Source organism: Notolepis coatsorum (genome assembly GCF_963971535.1).
Source record: "Notolepis coatsorum genome assembly, chromosome: 17".
NCBI classification, from domain to species: domain Eukaryota; kingdom Metazoa; phylum Chordata; class Actinopteri; order Aulopiformes; family Paralepididae; genus Notolepis; species Notolepis coatsorum.
The window spans coordinates 67,929,204-67,953,401 of NC_140181.1; the positions used below are offsets into that span (position 1 = coordinate 67,929,204).

At 49.4% G+C, this 24,198-nt stretch overlaps 1 protein-coding gene across 1 annotated transcript in view; it reads right to left on the reverse strand.

Moving 5' to 3' along the window:
- Nucleotides 1–23,513, reverse strand: part of cpne5a (copine Va) — a gene marked incomplete at its 5' end in the record, with an annotated part of 227,661 nt that extends 204,148 nt beyond the window's left edge. The window contains one exon of the mRNA XM_084333074.1: nt 23,404–23,513. Within this exon, the coding sequence (XP_084189200.1) occupies nt 23,404–23,513 (110 nt within the window). The remainder of the gene's footprint in view (nt 1–23,403) is intronic.
- Between the last annotated feature and the right edge of the window lie 685 nt (nt 23,514–24,198).

The window sequence follows — 24,198 nt, forward strand, 5'->3', positions numbered from 1 at the left end:
AGATAGTTAGTTATGATTACAGTGTAAGACAGTAGATAGATTGAGTCTATACTGTACCAATTTAACATATTCACATGGCTGCCGTTTTTCTCTTATGTCACACTCAAATTGGGTTCTTTTTAGGGTTGGGTACCGAACTCTGTACTTTTAAGGGTACCGATGGAATTACATCGGTACTACTAAGTACCGATTCACGCTAGATCAATTTGTACCAAATTTCGGTACATTTACATGTTTAGTATAAGTGTAATATGCTAGACAAGAGGGAGCCTTTTCCACAAATATATTACAGTCCCATATCTTGGGTCTTTGGAAAGACCAGACGAGGTCAGAGTTTGATCATATTTACTGAGGATGGCCAGATAATGTTGATATTTAAATATTTTAAATTATGATAATGCAATTTAGTTGGTGTGGTGTGTCACAACAATAAATAACAATGTTGAAATTCAGAAGTTTGGATTTATTTTTTACAACTGAAATATTTAAGTACTGAGTTAAGTATTGTACCAAAAAAAAAGTACCATTGGGTACCGATACCGAGTTCCAGGAACTGGTACTGGTACCGGTATCAGTTAAAATGTGAACGGTACCCAACCCTAGTTCCTTTCCACCTTTGGAACAACACATTTACAAATAAACCTCTTGATTCTTGATTCTTGATTATCATTTACAACACGTGTTTAGATACACCCACACACAAACCATCCCACATGTGGTAGTGTGCATCTCCAGATTATTATGTATGCAATGCTATACTTCCTCATGGTATCAGCTTCTCAGACAATCCAAGCAGCCTTACATAAGCCCCCGCCCCAAGACAAAGTGGGATGGTGAGACTCATCATGATATGAATGAACGTGGGCAACATCAACATTCATATTCTTCTTCATCTCAGTGGGTTAATTCAAAAGTTTTGAGTGGACAAAGCTCACATTATCGTGACAACATTCAATATTATATTGCATGTGCAGCGAGAGCAACCGTCTTAATTGGATTATTAGATATCATATCTAATCACAAGTGTCGGGGGGGAAATACTATCACTTCCACTGGGGGAAATATGAAGAATGACTGATTAAATTAATCGACTTGATTTCTCTACCTAATCATCCCCAACATGGTCGTGTTTGTTTAGTCATCAATGAATGACTCTAATCACAGCTATCGGATATGCACGCTTTAATTAATAAGTAATGCGATGATGGGTGCAGCTCTCTAAACTCTAAATGAGTGTTACATTGCTTACGCATTTCGTCGCTGTCAGATGAAAGCCACTTATCACCGAAAAGGTCGCTTTTCAGGAATTCAAAAAAACAGCCTCATTTTCAGATTGACATCCATGTATTTTAAAGTCATCTATTGGGGTTTCGATGTGTTTCATAGGTCCTGACCTAGGGTCATGGAATGGTAAATTGTAAATGGCTGCATTTATATAGCGCTTTTATCCAAAGCGCTTTACAATTTGTTCCTCACATTTACCCATTCATTCACACATTCACACACCGACGGCGGAGGCAACCATGCAAGGTGCCAACCTGCTCATCAGGAGCAATTAGGGGTTAAGGGTCTTGCTCAAGGACACTTCGACACGCTGCCTGGGAGGAGCGGGAATTGAACCGGGAACCTCCGGATTACCAGACGACTGCTCTACCTCCCTAGTTGCTACTACTACTACTACTACTAGTAGTACTACTACTGCTCTACTGTCGCCCCTAGTTGTGAATCGTACTCTAGTCACTTTCCATCCTGGCCCGTGTGACCCTCCCTGTTCTCTAAATGGCAAATGGCGCGTGTTACAGTAGGTATATTGAGACAAAGGACTCCCATATTCTCTCCCACTGTCAAGACACAATGGGGTCAACAGAGCCATGTTCCAGGAGATGGAGATTGTGATTAATAAGCAAGCTAAGCTTATAAACCATGGGGTGCTGGGCGATAGAGTCATATAGCTATAGCTCTATTGACTGAAAGAACCCTCACGCCAACTTTTTGATCTTTTACAGTTCTCCTGAAGGATGGTCTTTCCACGCAATTTGAGGAAAATCTAAAATAAATAAAAAATCCACGTTCAAATTCTCCAGGATTCCGGGAAAACTAAATGACAATGTATTTTAGGGCCTTTCTGCTTTTATTTGACAGGACAAGTGATGGCTGACAAGAAACCACGGGGATGACATGTAAACAAAAGACCCACGACACAAATTGGACAGGATCTCTCCTCGCTTCCGCTTTGCCTTTGTCTTTCATCGGGATCACAGTGACGGATGACGGCGCCTTGCCATGTTGCTTTTGTGTCTGTCTCGCAAACCTCTCCCACCACGCCCCTAAACCCCCAATCTGCTCCCTTTATTAGCCACAGACTCCATCTGTTGACCTTCAGCGTTACAGCGCCAGGTGTCTTCTTCTTCTCGGTCTGTTTAATTATTCAGTTTCTGCTCACCCTGGGAGCACCGCCAGGTCTAAGGTACCTGCAGCACAGCTCCTCCCTGGGCGCCAGTCTTGTACACTGGGACAGGGTCTCAGTCATGAAGCTGGACTACCGCTGGTATAGTAAACGAGAACAGAATAGAACTGAATACGCGCGCGCACACACACACACACACACACACACACACACACACACACACACACACACACGTACATATGATTCCCTGAGGCTGTCTCTGCACTACGTGGCTGCATATGACTAATGTTTGCTCTGGGAATAATATCATTGCTAATTGCAGACTGTGACAGCTCAGGGTTTGCATAGAAATATGGCCCTCTGCTGAGAGAACTATTGGGGGAGATGCGTGCCCACTGAACACTACACAGGCTGTTATAACACAAGGTACCTTCCATTTCGCCTAGTGTGAATTCACGACAAATTTCACCTCATCACTTCACCTCATCACTACCACTCTCTCTCTCTCTCTCTCTCTCTCTCTCTCTCTCTCTCTCGCGCTCTCTCTCTCTCTCGCGCTCTCTCTCTCTCTCTCTCTCTCTCTCTGTTCCATTTGAAAACACACAAACTGTCATTCTGCACATGCATGTGCACGTAAGTGCATGCACACACACACACAGAAATATACGGTAAGCAGACGAGCAAGGCATGCAGCACACCTTAGGATGCAGCCAAGCCTCTCAGTTACACTTTCCCAAGTGTATATACTGTAGTGAGCTGTTGGCTCCGAACGAATACTAACTGAGGTTAGTAAGAGAGAGAGAGAGAGAGAGAGAGAGAGAGAGAGAGAGAGAGAGAGAGAGAGAGAGAGAGAGAGAGAGAGAGAGAGAGAGAGAGAGAGAGAGAGAGAGAGAGAGAGAGAGAGAGAGAGAGAGAGAGGTACACAGTGTGGTGGGAACAGACAGGGAGATAACAGAAAGATAGAGAGAGAGATACACAGTGTGTGGTGGGAACAGACAGGGAGATAAGAGAGAGAGAGAGCTACTCAGTGTGTGGTGGGAACAGACAGGGAGATAAGAGAGAGAGAGAGCTACACAGTGTGTGGTGGGAACAGACAGGGAGATAACAGAAAGAGAGAGAGAGATACACAGTGTGTGGTGGGAACAGACAGGGAGATAGAAGAGTGTTTAATTGGGGGGTGCCACAGCATGGGCTCATGTTAGGCCTGGATAGGTGAGAGGAGGATCACTGGGAGATATAGGTGGGAAACCGTAACAAGCATGAACTCACACTGACTGGCTGACTGGCAATATAGAATATATATATATATATAGGGCTGTCAGTTTATCACGTTAATTAGATTAATTAATTACACAGCAAATGATCACGTTATGAAAATTAACTCAAAACTATTTTTTTTCAATCTCATTCATTCCATAAGAACGTAGAATAAACATTTACACACTTTTTTTTTAAATTGTCCATTTGCATGTTCTTGGTATCTGATTCTAGGGACATCTATGGATCTCAGGGAATGTATTCCCAGTGTCAGAAATACTGTGTCTCTTACTAGGCTTGAGTAAATTGTAATGAACCAAATGAGAATATCAATTACATTTTTTTTTTTTTTTTTTTTTATATTGTGAATAACACCATGCAAACATTTACCAGACCTGAAAAATCTAAGCAAATGAATAAAGGTAAGATGATTAAACAGAAGGTTTTGTAGATACAGTACTGAATTCTGCCATCTGGACACATGCAATTTGAAATATGATTATAGAATATAAAATATCAGGCCTAAAATGGTTATGCGATTAAAATGTGATTAATTAGATTAATTTATTACAAATCCTGTAATTAATTAGATTAATTTTTTTAATCGCCTGACAGCACTAATATATATATGTATAAATAAATATATTATATGCACGACTACTACACAAGCTCACTTTTCTCCTCCCTGTCACACACTGCTGCTCGATTATAGCAAAAATCATAATCTCAATTATTTTGATTGATATTAGAGATTGATATAGAAAAGTATTAAACAAGATTACTCATTGATTTGAGAACATTGATTGTGACAACAACTGAATTTGTTTTCTTTCTTCTCGACCAAAGGCTGCCTTTCTGTCATTTTCTACAAATGACCAAAGACGTTTCAAAATAACTGGAGAAACGCGCCGTGGCTCCCTCCTCCCTCTCAACACGAGCTGAAACTACTGTTTGGGCTTGAGGGGAGAGGGGCGGAGCACCACTGTGAAGGGAGGTGAAGGAAGGTGCAAAATGAGAGCAACGCGGCATGTGGCACAATAATCATTTTATCTCGATTATCTTGTTTTCATGATCGTGGGAAGACAAAATCATAATTGAAATTGAAACTCGATGAATTGCCCAGCCCTAACACGCACACACACACACACACACACACACAAACACACACACACACCCTCACAGGCACAGACACACACAGGCACAGACACACATAGGTCATTCTTGATACCTGTGAAGCAGTGCTTCCACTTAAGAAGCAGCCTCTATTTTCAAAATAAATCCAATGCTAGAGGGAGAAAACAGGAACGTTTGTGTTGTTGTTGTTTTTCCATGGAGGGGAGATGTCACCACGGAGTGCAGTGGAGCGGAGAGCGTGAGGTGAAAGGCTACTTACTCTGCTGTGTCTGACAGAAAGCCTGCTCCCAGGCTACTGTACCACAATGACCTAACAACGGGTTCAGCCCTCAGGCTCGGCACGCAGGTGAGTCACAACTGAAGTCAGAGAGACTTTCCATAATGTATATATTGTGAGCGCAACTCAACCTGTCAACCTGCACACAGACCCCCCCCCCCCTGTCAGCGGTCTCATTCCCCCCATCCGAAACCAGACAAGTAATGTAAGGTCAAACACCCTCCCAGATGAAGACGTACGGCACACTGACTCTATTGACCCCTGGAAATAGTGACAAGAAAGAACATCTTGATATTTCTCAGCACAGGGGAACGATCTGATTACACAGCAACACATTGGTTCTCCAATTCAAACCCCTCTTCTGGTTGGCACAGACTGTCTGACAAGGCACCCTGGGACCCCCCTTAAACATCCCAATTGAGAATGTGCTATTAATAATAACACTGCCACTGCCACAGGGCAAAGTGTCCCCAAATCCAAACTAATTTTCACTGTGTCAGGGGGTTCATGCTTAATTATTCGCTTCATCGACCTGTGAGACTCGCCTGCTGCAATCTTAACACCCCCAAAATTGGAGGAAGCAGCTCTCTCTTGGCTCCGCCATGTGCCTCAGCCTCATCATCACCACCCTCCCCCCTCCTGTCTCTCTCCACTATATTGTCTAATAAAGATAATAAAAAATGCCTTAATAGAATAGAATACTTTATTGTCATTATGTTTTATAGCAACACTACTATCACCGACATCTAAGAAGGAAGATCCCCCCTTGAACGGCCCTTCTAAGGTTTCTCCCCTCCACTGCTTTTTTTTCCTATTGCTAGGTTTTTTGTGTGTTTTTCCTTACCTTCGCGTGGGGTATGTCTGGGAGTGTTGCATTCATTTATTTATTAATTTATTTTGGATTTCATGGTGTTTTGTTTTGTGCTTGATTTATTGTGATGTTTCTTCTTGACTTTTAAAGAAGACGTGTCCGGCCCATGGGGACATTAACATGACAGTTGTCGGGCCTTACAAATAAATTTGATTTGATTTGATTATTATACAATGTCATATAACGAGATTAGGGACTTGAATTTAAGGTGCTGGTTCACACAAGTAATAAACAAAAAAAACATAATATCACAATACTATACAATACAGAATATACAACTGTTATGTCCTGTTATGCTACGTATAGGTTGTGACATACTAGCAGTTACATTGTAGGCTACTGTGCCTTTAATAGACGGGCGTGGTTAGCGCTCGAGGTAGGGCTGTGTTTGTAACCTAAGAGTCAGTCGAATAAAGTAATGAAACCACACGGTCGTGTGTTCATTGTCTCAACATAATAATTGGCGAACGAGGATGGCTGATTTCGTTTTACCACCGCCACCACCGTTTCTACCTGTTCCCGGTGACCCAGCGGTTCCATGGGTTAGATGGCTAACGTCATTGGAGGACTATTTATTGGCGTTGGGACTGGAGGATCTGGAAGAAGCTAGGAAGTGCGCACTTCTGCGACACTGCCTCGGACAGGAGGGGCAACGGATTTATGCTACGCTTACATTAGCCGACGATCAGTACTCTACTGCTACCGAGGCTCTGAAGTCGCATTTTAGCTCGGGAAGAAGCCGTCGGATGTACCGGTTTGAGTTCCGCCAGAGAGCACAGAGGTCTGGTGAGACTGTTTCGCAATATGTGTCTGCCCTGCGGGAGCTAGCCAAGCATTGTGATTTTAGGAACTTGGAGGATGGACTCATAGTCGACCAGCTGATTGAAAGAACATTGTGTGCTCAACTGAGGGAGAGACTGTTATTAGAGCCGGACGCCATGACACTAGCTGATGCAGTAGTGATTGGAAAACAGTTGGAGACAGCTATCTCTGAGGCGCGCAAGTTTTCCCGCGCGGTGCATGAGCCTGTGACGTCACCTCCACCCGGAGTTCAGAACGTGGCCCAGGAGGCAGCTGGCGCAGACGGTGACAACTTCGATGTGCAGAGAGTGGCAGACAGGGCGCCGAGGGAGAGGGAGAATGGACAAAGGCGTTGTGGTAACTGTGGCTCCCCTAAGCATGCAACCAGGGACCTGTCCTGCCCTGCTCTAGGCAAGCGCTGCCGTAACTGCAACAGGGTTAACCATTTTGCGCGCTGGTGTCGCTCTCCTCCTGATCACGCACAGTCTGGGGCTGTTCCCATCAATACAGTACAAAGCCCACAGGCCTCATTCAGTCATTGCACATGTCGTGTGGGTGGGGCCTCCATACCACTCCTCGTGGACACAGGGGCTAAAGTGTCGCTCCTGAATAAGTCCACTTATGACCGGCTCTTCAGTCACGTGCCGTTGACTACAGCAGCAAACGCCCTGTCGGGGTATGGCCACGCCCCGATCACCACTTTAGGGGTAGCCTGCCTACCTGTGGAGTACAAAAAGAGACACATCCCTGACACCGAGTTCTACATCACACGGAGAGGGGCTAACATCATGGGGCTAGACCTGTTTCATGCTCTGGACTTCACATTGACCGACGCTGGGGGTCTACGCGTCCTGCAGGTCACCGCGTCCTGGCCTGACCATCACCCGACACTGTTCGAAGGCCTGGGCTGTATGACTGGATTTGTGCACCAGCCCTCGGTGGACACGTCTGTCCGACCCGTCATTCAGCCGCTGCGGCGCATTCCCTTGGCCCTCCGTGATGCGGTGGAGGAGGAGATTCGTCATCTGGTGAAGGAGGACGTCATAGAACCGATCAACGCCTCTCCCTGGGTGTCCAACCTGGTGATAGCCAAGAAACGGGGGGGGCGCGGACTGCGTCTATGCGTCGATCTGACAGACGTAAACAAAGCCATCATCCCTGACAAGTATCCCCTCCCCACAGCGGAGGAGCTGACTAGCCATTTCCATGGCTCCACGATTTTCAGTAAAATGGATTTACGTCACGGCTACCTGCAGGTTCCCCTGGCACCGGGCAGTATGGACCTCACAGCGTTTGTCACACATGTGGGGGTTTTCAGGTACAAGCGCATGGCTTTTGGCCTGTCATCAGCCCCAAGCTGTTTTCAGAAAATAATGTCGCTCATTTTGGCTGGCATCCAGGGGGTCAGCATCTACTTGGATGATGTGGTGGTGCATGCGCCCACCGCTGCACTCCACGACGCTCGCCTGGAGCAGGTCTTCCAGCGCTTCAAGCAAAACGGGGTCACACTCAACGCGGAGAAGTGTACTTTTGGAGCTACTGAGGTCGAGTTCCTGGGGTTCAGGCTCTCCAGGGAGGGTATCACCCCGATCATGTCCCACACCGAAGCAATCCTGTCCCTGCCGGACCCGCAGTCGCCGTCCAAGCTGTCTTCTTTTCTGGGCATGGCTGCCTACTACCTCCGGTTCATGCCACACTATTCTGACTCGACGGCCCCTCTGCGCCAGCTGTTACGCAAGGATGCGGTATGGGACTGGACCCGGCCTGCCGGGAGGCTGTGCGCGTCATCAAACGGCAGCTCACGTCCCCGCCAACACTGGCGCATTTCAGCCTGACCGCGCCCACCCTGGTCACCTGTGACGCCTCTGGGGTGGCGCTCGGCGCCGTGCTATCCCAGGTTTATGGAGGGGTAGAGCGTCCAGTGGCTTTTGCCTCTCGGGCCCTCACACCAGCCGAGCAGAAATACTCGGTGGGGGAAAGGGAGGCCCTCGCCTGTCTGTGGGCCTGCGAACGCTGGCATGTCTACCTGTATGGCAGGGCGTTCACCATTCGCACAGATCATCAGTCTCTGACAGCGCTGCTGGCGACCCGAGGGGCGGGGCACAAGCCTATGAGGCTACTGAGGTGGGCTGATAGGCTGAATCAGTACAACTTCGGACTCGAGTTTATGCCGGGGCGCTCTAACACGGTAGCTGACCTTCTTTCAAGAGCCGTCTCTACGACAAAAGAGGCGGGTGAGGCGAGTCCTGAACAGGAGGACGACGTGGACTGGGTCCACATGCTGCATGGACCGCTCAGCGCAGTAGTCACGCTGGCTGAGCTGCAGCAGGCTGCGGCTGAAGATGAGACATCACGAGTCCGTGACGAGCTCTCCTGCTGGGGGGAGGTGTGCCTCGCCCGCGGTCACCACGCTATTATACCAGAGGCGCTGAGGGCCAGGGTATTGCACATGGCGCACGACGGCCACCTGGGGGTGGTCAAGTTGAAACAACGCTGCAGAGACACAGTGTGGTGGCCTCACATAGACGGCGACATAGAGGAGCTGGTGCGCAACTGTACCTGCTGCCTGCTGAGTGGGAAAACGGGCCAGCCGGCTACAGCACCCCTCACCCCGACCCCGTGGCCGTCCGCGCCGTGGGAGCACATTCAGGTTGACCTATGCGGAGAGCTTCATGGGGCCCCGGCACATGCCCGCTACCTGATGGTCATGCACGACCTACACTCGAAGTGGCCAGAAGCCATCGAACTCAGCTCCATCACCACACAGAGCATCACCGACAACCTCGTCAAGCTGTTTGGGCGCTGGGGCCTGCCCAGTGTCGTCACCACAGACAATGGGCCTCAATTCATCTCGGCAGAGTTCTCTGAGTTCCTGTCACTGAGGTCCATCAGGCACATCAGGACGTCGGTCTACCATCCTGAAAGTAACGGCGGCGTTGAACGCCTAAACAAATCTCTGAAGAATGGAATCAGAGCCTGCCTGGAGGAGGGGAAAACCTTCAGCGCTGCACTCACCCAAACTCTCCTGACCATCCGGGCATCCAAGCACTCCACCACAGGGGTCTCTCCGGCTCTGCTCATGATTGGGCGAGAAATGAAACAACCACTAGACTGCTTGAGAGCTGAACCGGCCCCTGCATGCGAGAGCCCTGGGCTCGAGAAGGCCAGAGATCAGGTCCAAAGCTCACAGGCTCAGATGAAACGGAGGTATGATGCCTCTCACAGAGTACAGACTCCCACTATGTCAGCAGGGGATTGGGTCAGGATTAAACACGCCAACCGCAAGAACAAGCTGAGCTCATACTGGTCAGCACCCCTCCGAGTGACCCGTCAACTGGGTCCGGCCACCTACAGACTAGATGATGGTTCTCGCTGGCACTCAAACCGCCTGCATAAGGTGGGTGCCCCGACACTGCCTGCATCATCCATGAGCCAAGCTGCAACCCGCAGTTGGCAGCCCCGCTTGGAAGCAACCAGGGTGGGAGGTAACCCACCACAACCACCAGACCCTGCTCCCCAGCCTGCTCGCCCTCAGAGGGTGAGGGCTCCACCCGCTTGGCATGGGGACTATGTTACTGGGTAAATGCCACGGGTTGGTGGACTGAAGTGTTCAGTTTCTGTTCATGGACTGGAATGTTCTATTGCTGTTGCAAGAGGGAAGGGGGGGGAAAATGTTATGTCCTGTTATGCTACGTATAGGTTGTGACATACTAGCAGTTACATTGTAGGCTACTGTGCCTTTAATAGACGGGCGTGGTTAGCGCTCGAGGTAGGGCTGTGTTTGTAACCTAAGAGTCAGTCGAATAAAGTAATGAAACCACACGGTCGTGTGTTCATTGTCTCAACATAATAACAACAATACAACAATCACAGTGTCAAACAGTAGTGGTGGTCTATATATTGCAGTGTGGGAGGAGGGGGAGAGGGGCTGGTGTTGTTAGTGCATATTAGAGAAATCCTTAGCAGATGTTTTCAATATGTTATTTAACCCTTTGACTACCACACTACAAAGGGTTAACACTTTCACTAACACACTACAGAGGGTTAACCTTTCACTACCACACTACAGACGGTTAACCTTTCACTACCACACTACAAAGGGTTATATGGTCGTACTGACGAATCGCGTCTCGCTCTTTCGCCATCAAGATATACCTCATTTCCAGTACCTACTGTACTACATGAACGAAAACAAAACACCCTTGCACTTGACCAGGCCCCGCCCCAGTGACTTACTATAAGTCACCAGGCGTGGTCACACTCGCCCTTCCTCTTTTTCGTTTTCCATCATGGCAGTGCTTTGCACCCTGTGTAACTAGTGTTATGAAATGCAGAGAGAAATTGAACAATGTTGGGTTTTCGCCGGAGATTTGCCAGCCCCTGGAATCTTCTCGGCATGTTCCAACGGCACGTCGGGTCTGTCCTGGTGTTTCCTCGTCTTGTGACAGCAGATCGAGGGATGACGTGCGATGTGTAGCTATCGAGCTAACTCGCACTCAGGTAGGCTCTGTGCCATCAGGCATTAACGCTGGTGTTAGTAATACTGCTTGTTGTCCTGTGAGACAACCGAGTTGTGTATTGGCGCCAGGGGCAGGATATATGGGTAAACGTGACTCTGAGTTGGACGTTTTCCACGCTATCCTGGAGCGCGCTGCTAATACTAATGCTATAATGCTGGGTCACTGTTCTAATGTTCCCCGCTGTGGGATGTCACTGCTTTTCCCTCCTCTTAACCGGTTCATTGATGAAGGTCAGTCGGTAGCTAATGTGGGGGGTTTTGCTGAGACTTATTTACCCTTTTTTTATCCACTTTTTTCTCCCATTTTCTATATTTTCTCCCATCCCAATTTCGTATCATCCAATTCAATCCTCCCCTGTCACGAACGCTGTTTCTTGCCTCCCACAAGCCGGCTGCAATGTGGATTAAGTCATACATAGCACAAGTCCCCTCCGGTACTTGAGGTAACAGCAGTCGCATCTTTTCACCTGCGCAGCTCGATCTCTTAGTGGCGAGGAGTAACGCGTGGGAGGCTCACGCTGCCCCCGACACTTCCTGATTCTACTGCGCAGGCGCACCAACCGACCTGTAGGAGTCGCTGTCCACAACGCCCGATCCCCACCCATCAGTTTCCCACCCCCTAATACGGCCAATGTGTATTAGTATGAACGACCAGCTAAACTGAAAGCAATGTGGAGCGCTGGGCTCGAACAGGCAAGCCCAGCGTCTCCGTCATTCGTGGCGAGCGCCTTGCCCACTACGCCACGTAGCCGCCCTACTTATTTACCCTTTTTACGGGTAAATGGGTTGACAACAGGGCGCAGGGCAGGTGTGCCGTGGCTGGAAAGCCAGGTAGCATCGATCCTGTGCTCCGGTGGGGTTGAACGGTGTCCCACCCGGAAGCCGACGCTTGAGAGCAAGTCGGCCCAGCAGGTGGCAGTATGGACTGATGAGGGTTATACTGCCATGGGATGGAATTTAGCTGCGGCCAGTGTCGTGGCTCAGCTGATTGTTTTTCTGTCCACATTAGCGTCGAGTAGTGGGGCTACAGGGCCAGCCGACGCTGAAAACATCTTGCGTGTTTTTGGGGATATAGAAATCTTGAATCAGTCGCAAGCTATAACCGCAGGGAGGATCAGGATGCTATCAACTCTTGTTAATAGGCATCTCTGGTTGGAGCATTCTTCCCTTGGGGGGGAGGAAAGGTTTCTTCTCCTTAAGGCTCCTCTTTCCGCGGAAGGACTTTTTTGTCGTTTTGCGGAAACGCGGGCGGTATTTGGCATGGGCCCCACACCGCCTCACGCTATGCAGCCAGAGGTGAGAGCACGGCCTCGTCAGCGACTATGGCGAGGCCCTCGACCGGCGGCCATGTTTCCCCCGCCAGAGGTACCCTGGGCGTTAAGTCAACAGGTGTCCACAAGGCCGACAGCCTTGGCGGCCGAGGGATCGGCTACATTGGATGAGCACGGCCTAAGAAACCGTCGCCGTCCTGCCGCGTGCAGCCCGCTCTCCGATCACTCCCTCCCCCAACACCAGCGGAAAAGGGGCTCTGATTTGTTTCCTTTGGCTGGGGGCCGCATGCGGCCCCACGTTTCGCTTCTCATGGGGACAGGGGCTGACACCCAGTTGATGGCTGAGCCTGGGTCTGTCCGTGAGAATGTTGTGCTGTCACGTGGCTCCCTCGCCACGCGTTATGCGTCTGCGATTGGTGAGTCTGGTGTTACGTCTGTCACCTTCAAAGGTTGTCAGCAGGGGGACTCGAGGCCTCTTCGAAAGAATGCTCAGCGTGGGTTTCCCCGACCTTGCCTTCACCAGGCCGGGTATCACGTTGGTGCCTCCCACTCCCGCAAGATCGGCAGTGGTCTGGCAGGCGCGCGTGATTTGGGTGGTAGTAATATCACTGCAGGGCTACGGTGTGTAGGAACCCATGGGGGCCTCACACCTTGCATGTCCAGCTGCAGAAAGACTCCTCAGCATGTTCTGGAGGGGTGTTCAGGGGGGGAGCTTTTGTCACCAGGTATGATGTCAGCTTCTCCCGTATCAAACCGGCCCTTTCTGTCGGGGTCCCCCCTTGGGTGCGATTGCCTCGTGGGTTGTATCAGGGACCGTTGTCCCGATTCCACGGAACGCCCTGCCCGCACGGTTGGCGGGTTCAGAGTTGGCTACGCACAGCGGGAGGGACCGGGCTGCCTATCTATAGTTCCTTGCGGACCAGCGCCAAATGGCGGCGGGTGCGCTCTGGGAGTATCATCACATATGGCTTCAGCAGTGCCATATGTCGAGGTGGATGGAGAGAACGTTGAGGCGGGGGCTTGTCTTGCAGTTCGCACAACCCCACCCTCCGTTTTCAGGTTTGGTGCAGACCCTGTTGTCAGGGTCGGCAGCAGTGACAGCTCTGGCCGACGAGTTCCAATCTCTGTTGGCGAAGCAGGCCGTAGTCGTGGTCCCACGGGAGGACGCGATGTCGGGTGTCTACTCCCGTTATTTTCTGGTGCCCAAAAAAACGGGAGGTGTCAGACCTATACTGGATCTGTCCACATTCAAACTTCTGATTGTGGCGAGACGGTTCAGAATGTTGACCGCCAAACACCTGTTAAACGCTGTCAGGGTGGGGGACTGGTTCACCTCCATAGACCTGAAGGATGCGTATTTTCACATCCCGATTTACCCTCCTCACAGGAAATACCTACGGTTCCTGTTTCAGGGCGTGGCGTACGAATACCAGAGGTTGCCGTTCGGCTACTCTCTGGCCCCCCGCACATTCACCAAGTGCGTAGAGACCGCTCTGGAGCCTCTACGTCGTCAAGGGATATGAATTATTTTCTACCTCGACGACATTCTGCTCCTCAGCCGGTCGGAGGAGGTCGCCAGGTCTCATACCAGGCTGGTGGTGGAATTCCTCACCAAGCTGGGTTTTGCTGTGAACTGGAAGAAGAGTACGCCTCTTCCCAGTCAACAGGTGGAGTACTTGGGCTTGGTTCTAAGCTCAAGGCCCATGAGGGCTACCCTCTCGGAGCAACGGCGAGTGTCTATCCTCAACGTGCTCAGCAGGACGGTCACGGCGCTGTATGTGATGCGCCTGCTTGGTATGATGGCATCTGCTCACTCTGTGGTCCCTCTTGGCCTCCTCTTCATGAGGAGGATACAGAGGTGGTTTTCCAGTATGAAACTAGACCCGGTGAGGGTTGAAGGTTCCCTTGTCGATACGGGGGGATCTCGCCCACTGGAGGAGGCCTGGTACCCTCACCAGCGGGGTCCCCATGGGCAGCAGGCGGTCGCACGTCACGGTCTTCACCGACGCCTCCCTCACGGGATGGGGGGGACGTGTCGGTCCAACGCAGTGGGGGGCAGCTGGACGATCCATGCTGCCCGGTCTGCCATGCACATCAATGTGTTGGAATTGAAGGCGGTCCTCCTGGTCCTCAAGCAGCTCGACCACTTGGTGGTAGGCGAGCACGTCTTGGTCAGGACGGACAGCATGACAGCAGCGGCGTATATCAACAGACAGGGTGGAGTACGCTCCATCCGTCTGCACCGGGCGGCGTTCGAGCTCTGGCTGTGGGCGTCTCGCAATCTGCACAGCCTGAGGGCGCTCCACATCCCTGGCAGGGAGAATGTGGGTGCAGATGTGATGTCGCGGGGCGGTCCTCATTCCGACAAGTGGACACTACGTCCAGACATAGTCAGGCAGGTCTGGGACCGCTTCGGGGAAGCTTCGGTGGATCTGTTTGCGAGCAGACAGTCACACCAGTGCCCCTTGTGGTTCTCGGTCAGTCGGGGGGACGATCCTCCCTTGGGGGTGGATGCCTTCTCGATGTATCCATGGCTGCCCGGGCTTCTGTACGCCTTTCCCCCCACACACCTGGTAAGTCAGTTGTTGGAGCGGGTATGTTGGGAGCACAGGACCTTGATCCTGATTGCGCCGGACCGGGGCACGGCTGTGTGGTTCCCGGTCCTGATCCAGCTCTTGGTAGCCCCGCCGTGGCCTGTTCCTTGGTCATCGCGGGCCCTCTCTCAAGCGCACGGGTCTCTGTGGCGGTTCCCTGTGCTGGGCCAGCCACTGATGGTTTGGCTGGTGAGAGGGTGAGTCTGGAGAGGATGGACCCTTCTGTGGTTGACACCATCCGGAACGCGCATGCTCCCTCCACTATCGCGGTTTACGTGGGTAGGTGGCGTATTTTCCAAGAGTGGTGTAAGGTGGGGGGCTGGGACCCGGTTTCCTGCCCCCTGGACGCTGTCCTTACCTTCCTTCAGTCTATTTTTGATAGTCTGTCGGCTTCGACGGTGAGGGTATATGCTGCGGCTATATCCTCTTGTCATGAGGGGTTTGAGGGCGTTACGTTGTTCAGCCACCCTCTTGTGAAGCGTTACCTGCTTGGCGCTCTGCGGCTTAAGCTGGTGAAACGTTCTCTGTCTCCGAGTTGGGACCTTAACTTGGTCCTTGGTCGGTTGTCAGAGGCCCCGTTTGAGCCTCTTGAGCAGGCACCTTTGGAACAGCTGTCTTTCAAGACTGCGTTCCTGCTGGCCATCACATCCGCTAAGCGTGTGGGTGAGCTCTGTGCTCTCTCGGTGCGGACTGAGTACTTGTCTATTCGTGTCAATAGCGGTGCAACTCTGAGGCCTAATCCAGTCTTCGTGCCAAAAAATATCCGGAGCTCTTTTCGCTCCAGGGATAGTGGTTCAGGCATTTCATCCGCCTCCTCACGCTGGTGAGTTAGAGGTGAGCCTTCACCTGTCGTGTCGTGTCCGGGCTTTGGGGGTTTACCTCAGCCGGACTCAGGACCTCAGGGCTACCGATCAGCTCTTTGTCTGTTACGGTGGCTCTCGCGCTGGTAAGGCACTGTCGAAACAGCGCCTGTCCCATTGGTTGTGCGAGGGCATTGCCCTTTGCTACACATTGGCTGGGCTGGCCCCCCCTGGGGGTGTCAGGGCGCACTCCACTCGTGAGGTGGCGGCCTCTGCCGCCCTGTTAGGAGGGGCCTCGGTGGAGGACATCTGTGCTGCGGCCTCATGGTCCTCCCCGGGTCCCTTCGTTAGGTTTTACCTCATGGACATGACTGGGGGTCTGAGGTCTGGAACCTCCTCTGCTTCCCGCCTTTCAGTGGGTTAGCAGGGATGTGTGGGTGTGTGCCACAAGGTGTTGTGTCACACGTGGTCCCGCCTGTGCTGTGCGTTAGAGGTTTCTAGTTCCCTCTTTTTCGCACTTGGATGGAGTTGACTGCATCAGGGGGTACATTTGTCGGTCCTCACGTCTGCTCTGTCCCCATATCTCGATGGCGAAAGAGCAAGACGCGATTCGCCAGTACGACCATATAACGATAGGTTATGTATATAACCTAGTTATATGAGTACTGGCTGAGCGTCTCGCTCTTAGCGCGCCCTGAGGTCCCTTGGGGTTTTTTTTTCTGATGGAAAACTCTTCCCGAGGAAGGGCGAGTGTGACCACGCCTGGTGACTTATAGTAAGTCACTGGGGTGGGGCCTGGTCAAGTGCAAGGGTGTTTTGTTTTCGTTCATGTAGTACAGTAGGTACTGGAGATGAGGTATATCTCGATGGCGAAAGAGCGAGACGCTCAGCCAGTACTCATATAACTAGGTTATATACATAACCTATCGTTAATGCTTCCACTACCACACTACAGAGGGTTAACCTTTCACTACCACACTACAGATGGTTAACCGTTCACTACCAGACTAAAGACGGTTAAGCCTTTCACTACCACACTACAGACGGTTAACCTTTCACTACCACAGTACATACGGATGAGAGAAATCTGTGGTGGTTTTCAATGTATGTGATGTATAGATTGGGGGGAGATGACCGCATCTAAAGGGGCCGGGTCAGAGAGGTCGAAATGTGCATGCTGACGGTTTGAGCGGTGGAAGAATAGCGGTCTAGTGGCTGGCAGTCAGTGTTAGCCAGCAGAATGTTTACATTCCTATCAAGAACATCAACAAGCTGATACAAAGGCACAGGGCACAGGAGCAGAGCGATGGAGGTTTTGACAGTAATGAAACGTTTTGATGTGTGTAAAGGTTAAAGCAGTTGTCATGGCAGCGGCACATGACAACCAGAAGAGGGGCGGGCCGTCGTTGCTATGACGAAGATCCTATAAAGCTGACAGTGGTTCCGGGTAGGGGCAGACTACAATCTGACTAGGACTGAGACCAAAGAAACGAATCCCACAGGAGGGAAGAAACCATCAGAGACTCTCATCCCTCTCGCCCTCGCCGGGGGGGGGGGGGGAATGACACATCATCATTAGCTTCGGCTAACACGAGGAGGGTTTTGGCTAACGACAGGCCTGAGCCACTATTGGACTGATAGCAATGACAATACAATATGATAACATCTGAGATGAGGTTTCTGTTCATATCAATAAACAACGCTCTTTCAAGAAAGGTATGCTGTCTGAGGGTCGAATTCTTATGGAGGTGGTGAATACTTCTGCTGCGGATTGCACTAACGGGGAATGATTAGGTTTTATCAGCCAGTATGAGGAGACGTTGGGGGGAAAATAATACACAACGCAGAGTCAGTGGATGGAAATGAGAACACAAGCCAAACAAGACGACGACGTGGTACCGGCTGATTGATCAGAATCTAACACGGTTAACCTTTCACTACCACACTACAGATGGTTAACCTTTCACTACCACACTACAGAAGGTTAACCTTTCACTACCACACTACAGAAGGTTAACCTTTCACTACCACACTACAGATCGTTAACCTTTCACTACCACACTACAGAAGGTTAACCTTTCACTACCACACTACAAAGGGTTAACGCTTTCACTACCACACTACAGAAGGTTAACCTTTCACTACCACACTACAGATGGTTAAAAAACTAGATTCGACCTCAAGTGGGGGGATGATTCAAAGGCAGTGTGCAGAAGTATGGAATACGTGGACAACATACAGATCACCGCGTCGGCACCAATAAACATATTATGAGAAACGCATGTCCTCGTCAACGAGGCTTACGGACATTGGATTCGCAGTCTAAAAGTGAGACGAGAAGTGAGCTGAAGGTAGCGACCTACACGGCCTGTCACACACATCCGTTAGTTCTGTTGACCATCTTGGCAAATTAATTGGATCTGCTTGTGATAAAGAAACCAATTGTTGGTTTGGGTTGGTTTTGTTCAACCTCTTCAGAGCTAAAAAGAGAAATGTTGAATTACAAGTTACAGTATTTCTTAAACAGTTGCTTATGAAAGGCAAAATATATGTATACAGTATATTATATAAATTCAAGAGTGGCTTATCTCTCTCTCTCTCTTTCACATTGTGGTAAAGTTTTTTGGGATTTTCTTTTTGAGAACCAAGTCACTTCTTTTGGGCTTGTTTCAATAGACGAGAGCAACCCCTTCAGGTCACATCGTCTCAAAATGCAGAGCGGGCTATGAGAAAGAATACAGCTTAATAAAACATTGCAAATCAAGATGTTTGATTAATATTTCATGCCTTCTTTTCTTGGGTGAAAGGAAAGAATAGAAAGAAACGTCTGGTAGAGTACAAACTAGTTCAGCTGAAGCTCGCTCTCTGGCAGAGGAAAACAAAGGGCTGCTTCAAGCGGGGTCAGAGTGGGTCTGGCTGAACGGGGTACTAAGTGTCTTCTGGAGGAGTGACATACATGAGATGCATGGCTGCATCAACAGAAGAAAACGCTGCTGAGTTAAGGGGCAAAGAACCGGTGACTCTGTGGCCCGGCGAGCCCCAGCTCGGTTACCCCGGATCAAATTCCAATTCCTTTGCGCCAACAATTGTCCGAGAGGCAGTGGCTGCAGCATGCATCCGAATCATGCCGATGCTTTCATTACCACACCCCCACCTCCACCCACCATCCCCTCCTCTGCATTGATTCCCTTGGGGGAGGAAGGAGAGTTTAACCCCCGAGAAGCATGCCTCCAGATTGGACCTGGTCGGAAAATCGCAATCAGTGCACTGGCGCGTCGGAGCCTGGAGGAGCGTGGGGGGGAATCCTCACCTCTGCAGCCATTTGTCACGGGGGACACTGGATGTTGTCCTGACCCTGTGACCTCTGCCGAGGCGTTTGAGCAGGTAATGAATCCCCCAGGAGGACCAAAGGCCATTGAGTTAAATCCTCCAGGCCATGGAATCCATTGATTGGTGTAGTGCTACTCTAACCGATTTATCACACCAAATTAGTATGCTGAGCTTGCATGGAGCAATAAATGATTGGGTTGAGTTACCGCCTCCTCCTCCGACCATAATAGAAATAGCAATGTGAACAATGGGCAATGTCTTTATCCCACTGAGAAGGACCCCTAAGTGTTGGTAAACTACTATACTTATGCTGTCGGGTGGGAGGGAGAGCACAGCGATAGAGAGGGTTGTCTCTGTCGGCATGTGCACTATTATGGGATGTCTGTAGACTGTGGTCTGCTTTTGACTTGTTCTGAGGCAGGGGTGAATTCATGTTTTTTTAATTAATGGGCATCTAGTATGCCCTCAGCTCTGTTTTGCAATCGGAGCATATTATGCTTTTCATTTTTCCCCGTCAGGAGAATTTCAAGCTTAGTCCTTATGCCTTTTTGAAATACTCCTTCCCTTAGGATGTCCTGGCTGGAGGCAATGGAATACACCACATAGTCAAAAGATGAAACGGCTAAATCTGGCTTTATATGTCACACAATATGTCACACGTCATTCTCCATCTGTCTCCCGTCACTCTCAACTATACAAAAATGGACTGGCTTGAAAATAATCTTGTCAAAAGTAAGAAATTCTCCTCCTATTACACTTGAGCCAGACTTGGTACTGAGTCTATTGACAAGCATCTGCTCCGCCAGAGGTAGAGATAGGGTGGTTATATGTTGTCATAGTTAACAAAAAATTATAAAATAAATGTATAATCACCAAATGAAGACTTCAGGGGCCTTATGGCATTTATGTGTCTACAAAATTTTTCTGACCGCCATTACAAAAAAGAAAAAAAAGGGAGACCGTCTATCTCAGTGGTAATTGGACCCACAGAGCTGAAGTCCCAGTTTCCCTTAAGTCATCTTACATGGGAACACTGAGCCAGCCTGGTTAGCCGAGATAGCCTACTCTGAAATCCTGCTGGATTCGCATTACTACTTTGCTTAATCATTATGCCACGATGCCGCTAACCACACAGAAGAAATTGGTGAAATATCCTGCCCAGTTACCTAACTATTAACCATTGAAAACACCTAAGCGGTGGCACTCAAAAGACACGCACCACGGGACCACAACAACCACCATTCCCGTCCGACCCACTGAGCTGGAGGTGGCATATTTCTCACATGACGGGCACAGCGCGGGGACACAGTCCGCTCCAGGTTCAAGCAGCCGTCTCATTGCCGCTGAGCCGGAGAGCAGCCCTTTTCAAATAAGAGCCAGGCGCCCTGGCCTCGTCTCGCCGCGCTGACCTACGAACAAAAAACCCATCAAGAGTCATAGAGGGGGAAACAATCTGCTGTGATGGTGATACTTGTTTTGATACAGGGTTATCTGCCTCACTCCCTCCGCTTTTCGTCGGGAGGGCTTCTGCAACAGCGGCAGAGGGTTATGAGAATGCCTTGCAGGGGGTGGGTGCGGGTGCAATTCAATTCCACATGCGCGTTGCAATCTCAGAGCTCTCAACCTTACTAAATCAATTACACGGAGTTGTGGTGCCAGAGCCTCTTCACCCACCTAACACCCGGCAATTGTTTCTGTTTCTCTCTGTTCCTTTTGGACGGGCCAAATAGACATACAACCTGGCAGAGAACTAGAGTGTGTGTGTGTGTGTGTGTGTGTGTGTGTGTGTGTGTGTGTGTGTGTGTGTGTGTGTGTGTGTGTGTATGTGTGTGTGTGTGTGTGTGTGTGTGTGTGTGTGTGTGTGTGTGTGTGTGTGTGTGTGTGTGTGTGTGTGTGTGCGTGTGTGTGCGCTTGTGTGCGCTTGTGTGCGCTTGTGTGCGCTTGCGTGAAGCGTGTGTTTAAAAGTGGTCATACATATTTAGGCTGGTTCAGCATGGTGAGCGATCCAATATTGGATATTTTTCAGGGGTTCCTCTCTCCTGGGGGTCAGCCATCAGCAGACAATCTCCATAAACACAAGCCCCTCCAAGACCTCGCTACCTGAATCTGACAATATTTCAAGGCCTGGACAAAAACACGGATGAATTTCTCTCTACACAATATTGAATTGTGTCCTGGAGCGAGCATTTTGTTTGGGGAGACTTTAACAGCAGGCTAGGGAGAGGCAGCCTGAGGACACAGAACCCTGCTTGATGTCTGAAGGTCTGTGAGGAAGAGACGCAAGGATAACAAGAGGGACAATCATAAATGGTAAATGGACTGCATTTATAAAGCACTTTACAACTTATGCTTCACATTCACCCATTCACTCACACATTCACACCGACGGCAACCATGCAAGGTGCCAACATGTTCGTTGGGAGCAGGAAGGGGTTAAGTGTCTTGCTCAAGGACACTTTGACCCGCTGCCAGGAGCCAGAATCGAACCGCTGTAACAATGTACAGAACAGGCACACACATACACAAACACATTATCCAACTGTGTGTAGAGCTTCATTCAGATATCCATTATATAAGCAGCAGCACAGAGCTGAATAACAAGCGCAACCTTTAAACTCTGCCAGGAAAAAGCCGCCGCATTGTTTATTCCCCCCTGTGATTATACAGGCTTACATGCCGATTTTCCCATTTTCCATCACTAAACTGAACGTTTTATAATGCATCAGCTGTGAACCAGAGGTTTCATAAAACCTATGCATTTGCTTTACTAATAACACCTTACCTGAGAATCCTACATATATTTATACCGGTTAATCGGTGTGTCTTGAAATGAGAAAGATCAATTAAATGCATTTCTCTTGGGTTTTGAGAGGAGCTCGACAACAAGATTAATCAGAAGTAGCTATTAATAAAATGGCTTTGAGAGCACCAGCAAGAAGGAAGAGGAGATTGTAGCCCAATGAGTCTACCTTATCAATTCCCTCTCCAGATAATTGAAAGACTGTTTTATTTCACGAGAGAGATACGGGATCAGGGAGTGGAGGGAGCCACATGAAAGCCACTGATAAATCTCTCCCCTACGGCTTTCATCCTATTGATTCCTGATACATCTCAAGGACACACAGCACTAGAGAAAGACAATGTAGATCAGAACATATCATTCACACTGATAAATAGGCCTTGATGTACCCTATACAATAAGTAGCCGATATTGTATAGAAAATACAGCTTCTGGCAGCCATAAGAAATATTGAACATTAATTCACATTCAAGTTGAACACGTTTTTTTGTCAAGCAGTGGTGTTGCTTTTTCATTTCCCCAAGAAGCACAAAGTCAATAGTGAAGTATGAAATTGAGCATTTAAGCCTTTAACCTGGAAATAGTCAACACATCAACCATAGTCTGCCAGCATCCAGCTCGCCCCACCCTATACCATGCATATAGGCACTATAGTGGCAAGCACTTTCCTTCTTCATAATGTGGTTTAGGATTGTTTAGGCACAATGATGACTATAGTTGAGCTACCTTGACGGGGACAATGTTCTTTATGTTTCTATGTTAGTCGGAATGGTTTGAGAGTCTGCAAGGCAGCTACTACATTACATGGACCGTGGGTCCGTGGCACATTGCCTCGAGGGAGTTTCTCACACGCGCAAACAAACTCTCCAACGGTCGATACCATCATACCAGCTGTGACACGCGACTCTCTCAACACAGGCTCTAAACGCGGGCTAAACTCATGTGGCACTGGCAACTGAGTGAACACAATGTTGAAAAATAGACTATTATAAACTGTTATAGTCTATAGTTCTAGTCTTAAGTAGTCCTATTGTAACTTCAGTGACACCTCGACTAAAAAGAGTTTAAAACAGAAATATACGTTTTTAGGATCGGTACCTTTCGGTACCAACTAGGCTGGTACATTGCGTCAGTTCAGACAGTTCACGGGGAGGGGGGATATTGAAAGGCGATATTTATTATATGATTAAAAAGGTGTGCATTGATTTGTGGGGGGGGGGTAGGCTAACTGCAATGCAACACCGTCTATTCGCCCATTCAAGCGCTGCATATCACCGATGGACCCAAAGCGCACAGAGACCAACTATCCTTTTAACATAAAACCACAGCAGCAACGGCTTACCTGCATGACACGGTGATCTCAACTTTGGTGGCCGGGATGCTTCCTGTGATGGGGTCGAAGTCACAGACCGTAGCCATGGCCTCCAGCTTGTCCATAACGTCTCCCTCCATGCGCACGGGAGACCCGGGCCAGCTCCCCGGTTCGCACAGCCTGGCCACGAGTGTCTGTCAGTCCCTATCTGCACTCTCAGACGCGGGGTGCTGCGCCGCGCAAAGAGCGCTCTGCGGAGAGAGAGAGAGAGCAGGGTGCTGCGCGGTGGATGGACGAAGGTGATAGAAGTTGAACCCTGTCAGATCTCCTATTTGCGCTCAATTGGAGAAACAGAACTACAAAAAAAGTTGAATGATAACCTGAGGCAATTGGTGTGACGTTGGAATTACAGCCAAGTGTCACTGGTTTGAACTTCACTGTCGTCAAGCAAAGAATGATTCTGGCGATGGAGCGTTTGGAAAGTAAAGCTCCGAACTCCACCCCCTTTGGCTTTCTGCATTCTTCTACATGCGGGTTGCGACTGCCATTCAGTGCGGATTCGCGTTATTGATTGATGACAAATCGTATTGCGGTTCGAATTGTTTCAGGGGGCGTCAAACAGCAACTACACCCCCCCCCCCAAAAACGTATATGCACAAATATTGAATGCAAATAAGTGAGAAAGAAAAAAAGTAGCTCAATTAGTTGAATTGTAGCTTGTATGTGTGAAGTATTATCTTTGCTGTTGGCTTTGTAACCTGTTTGTAACTATTGTAATTCAAGAAAAATGGAAAGCGATTTCAAGGCAAACGTGACGAGATCGAG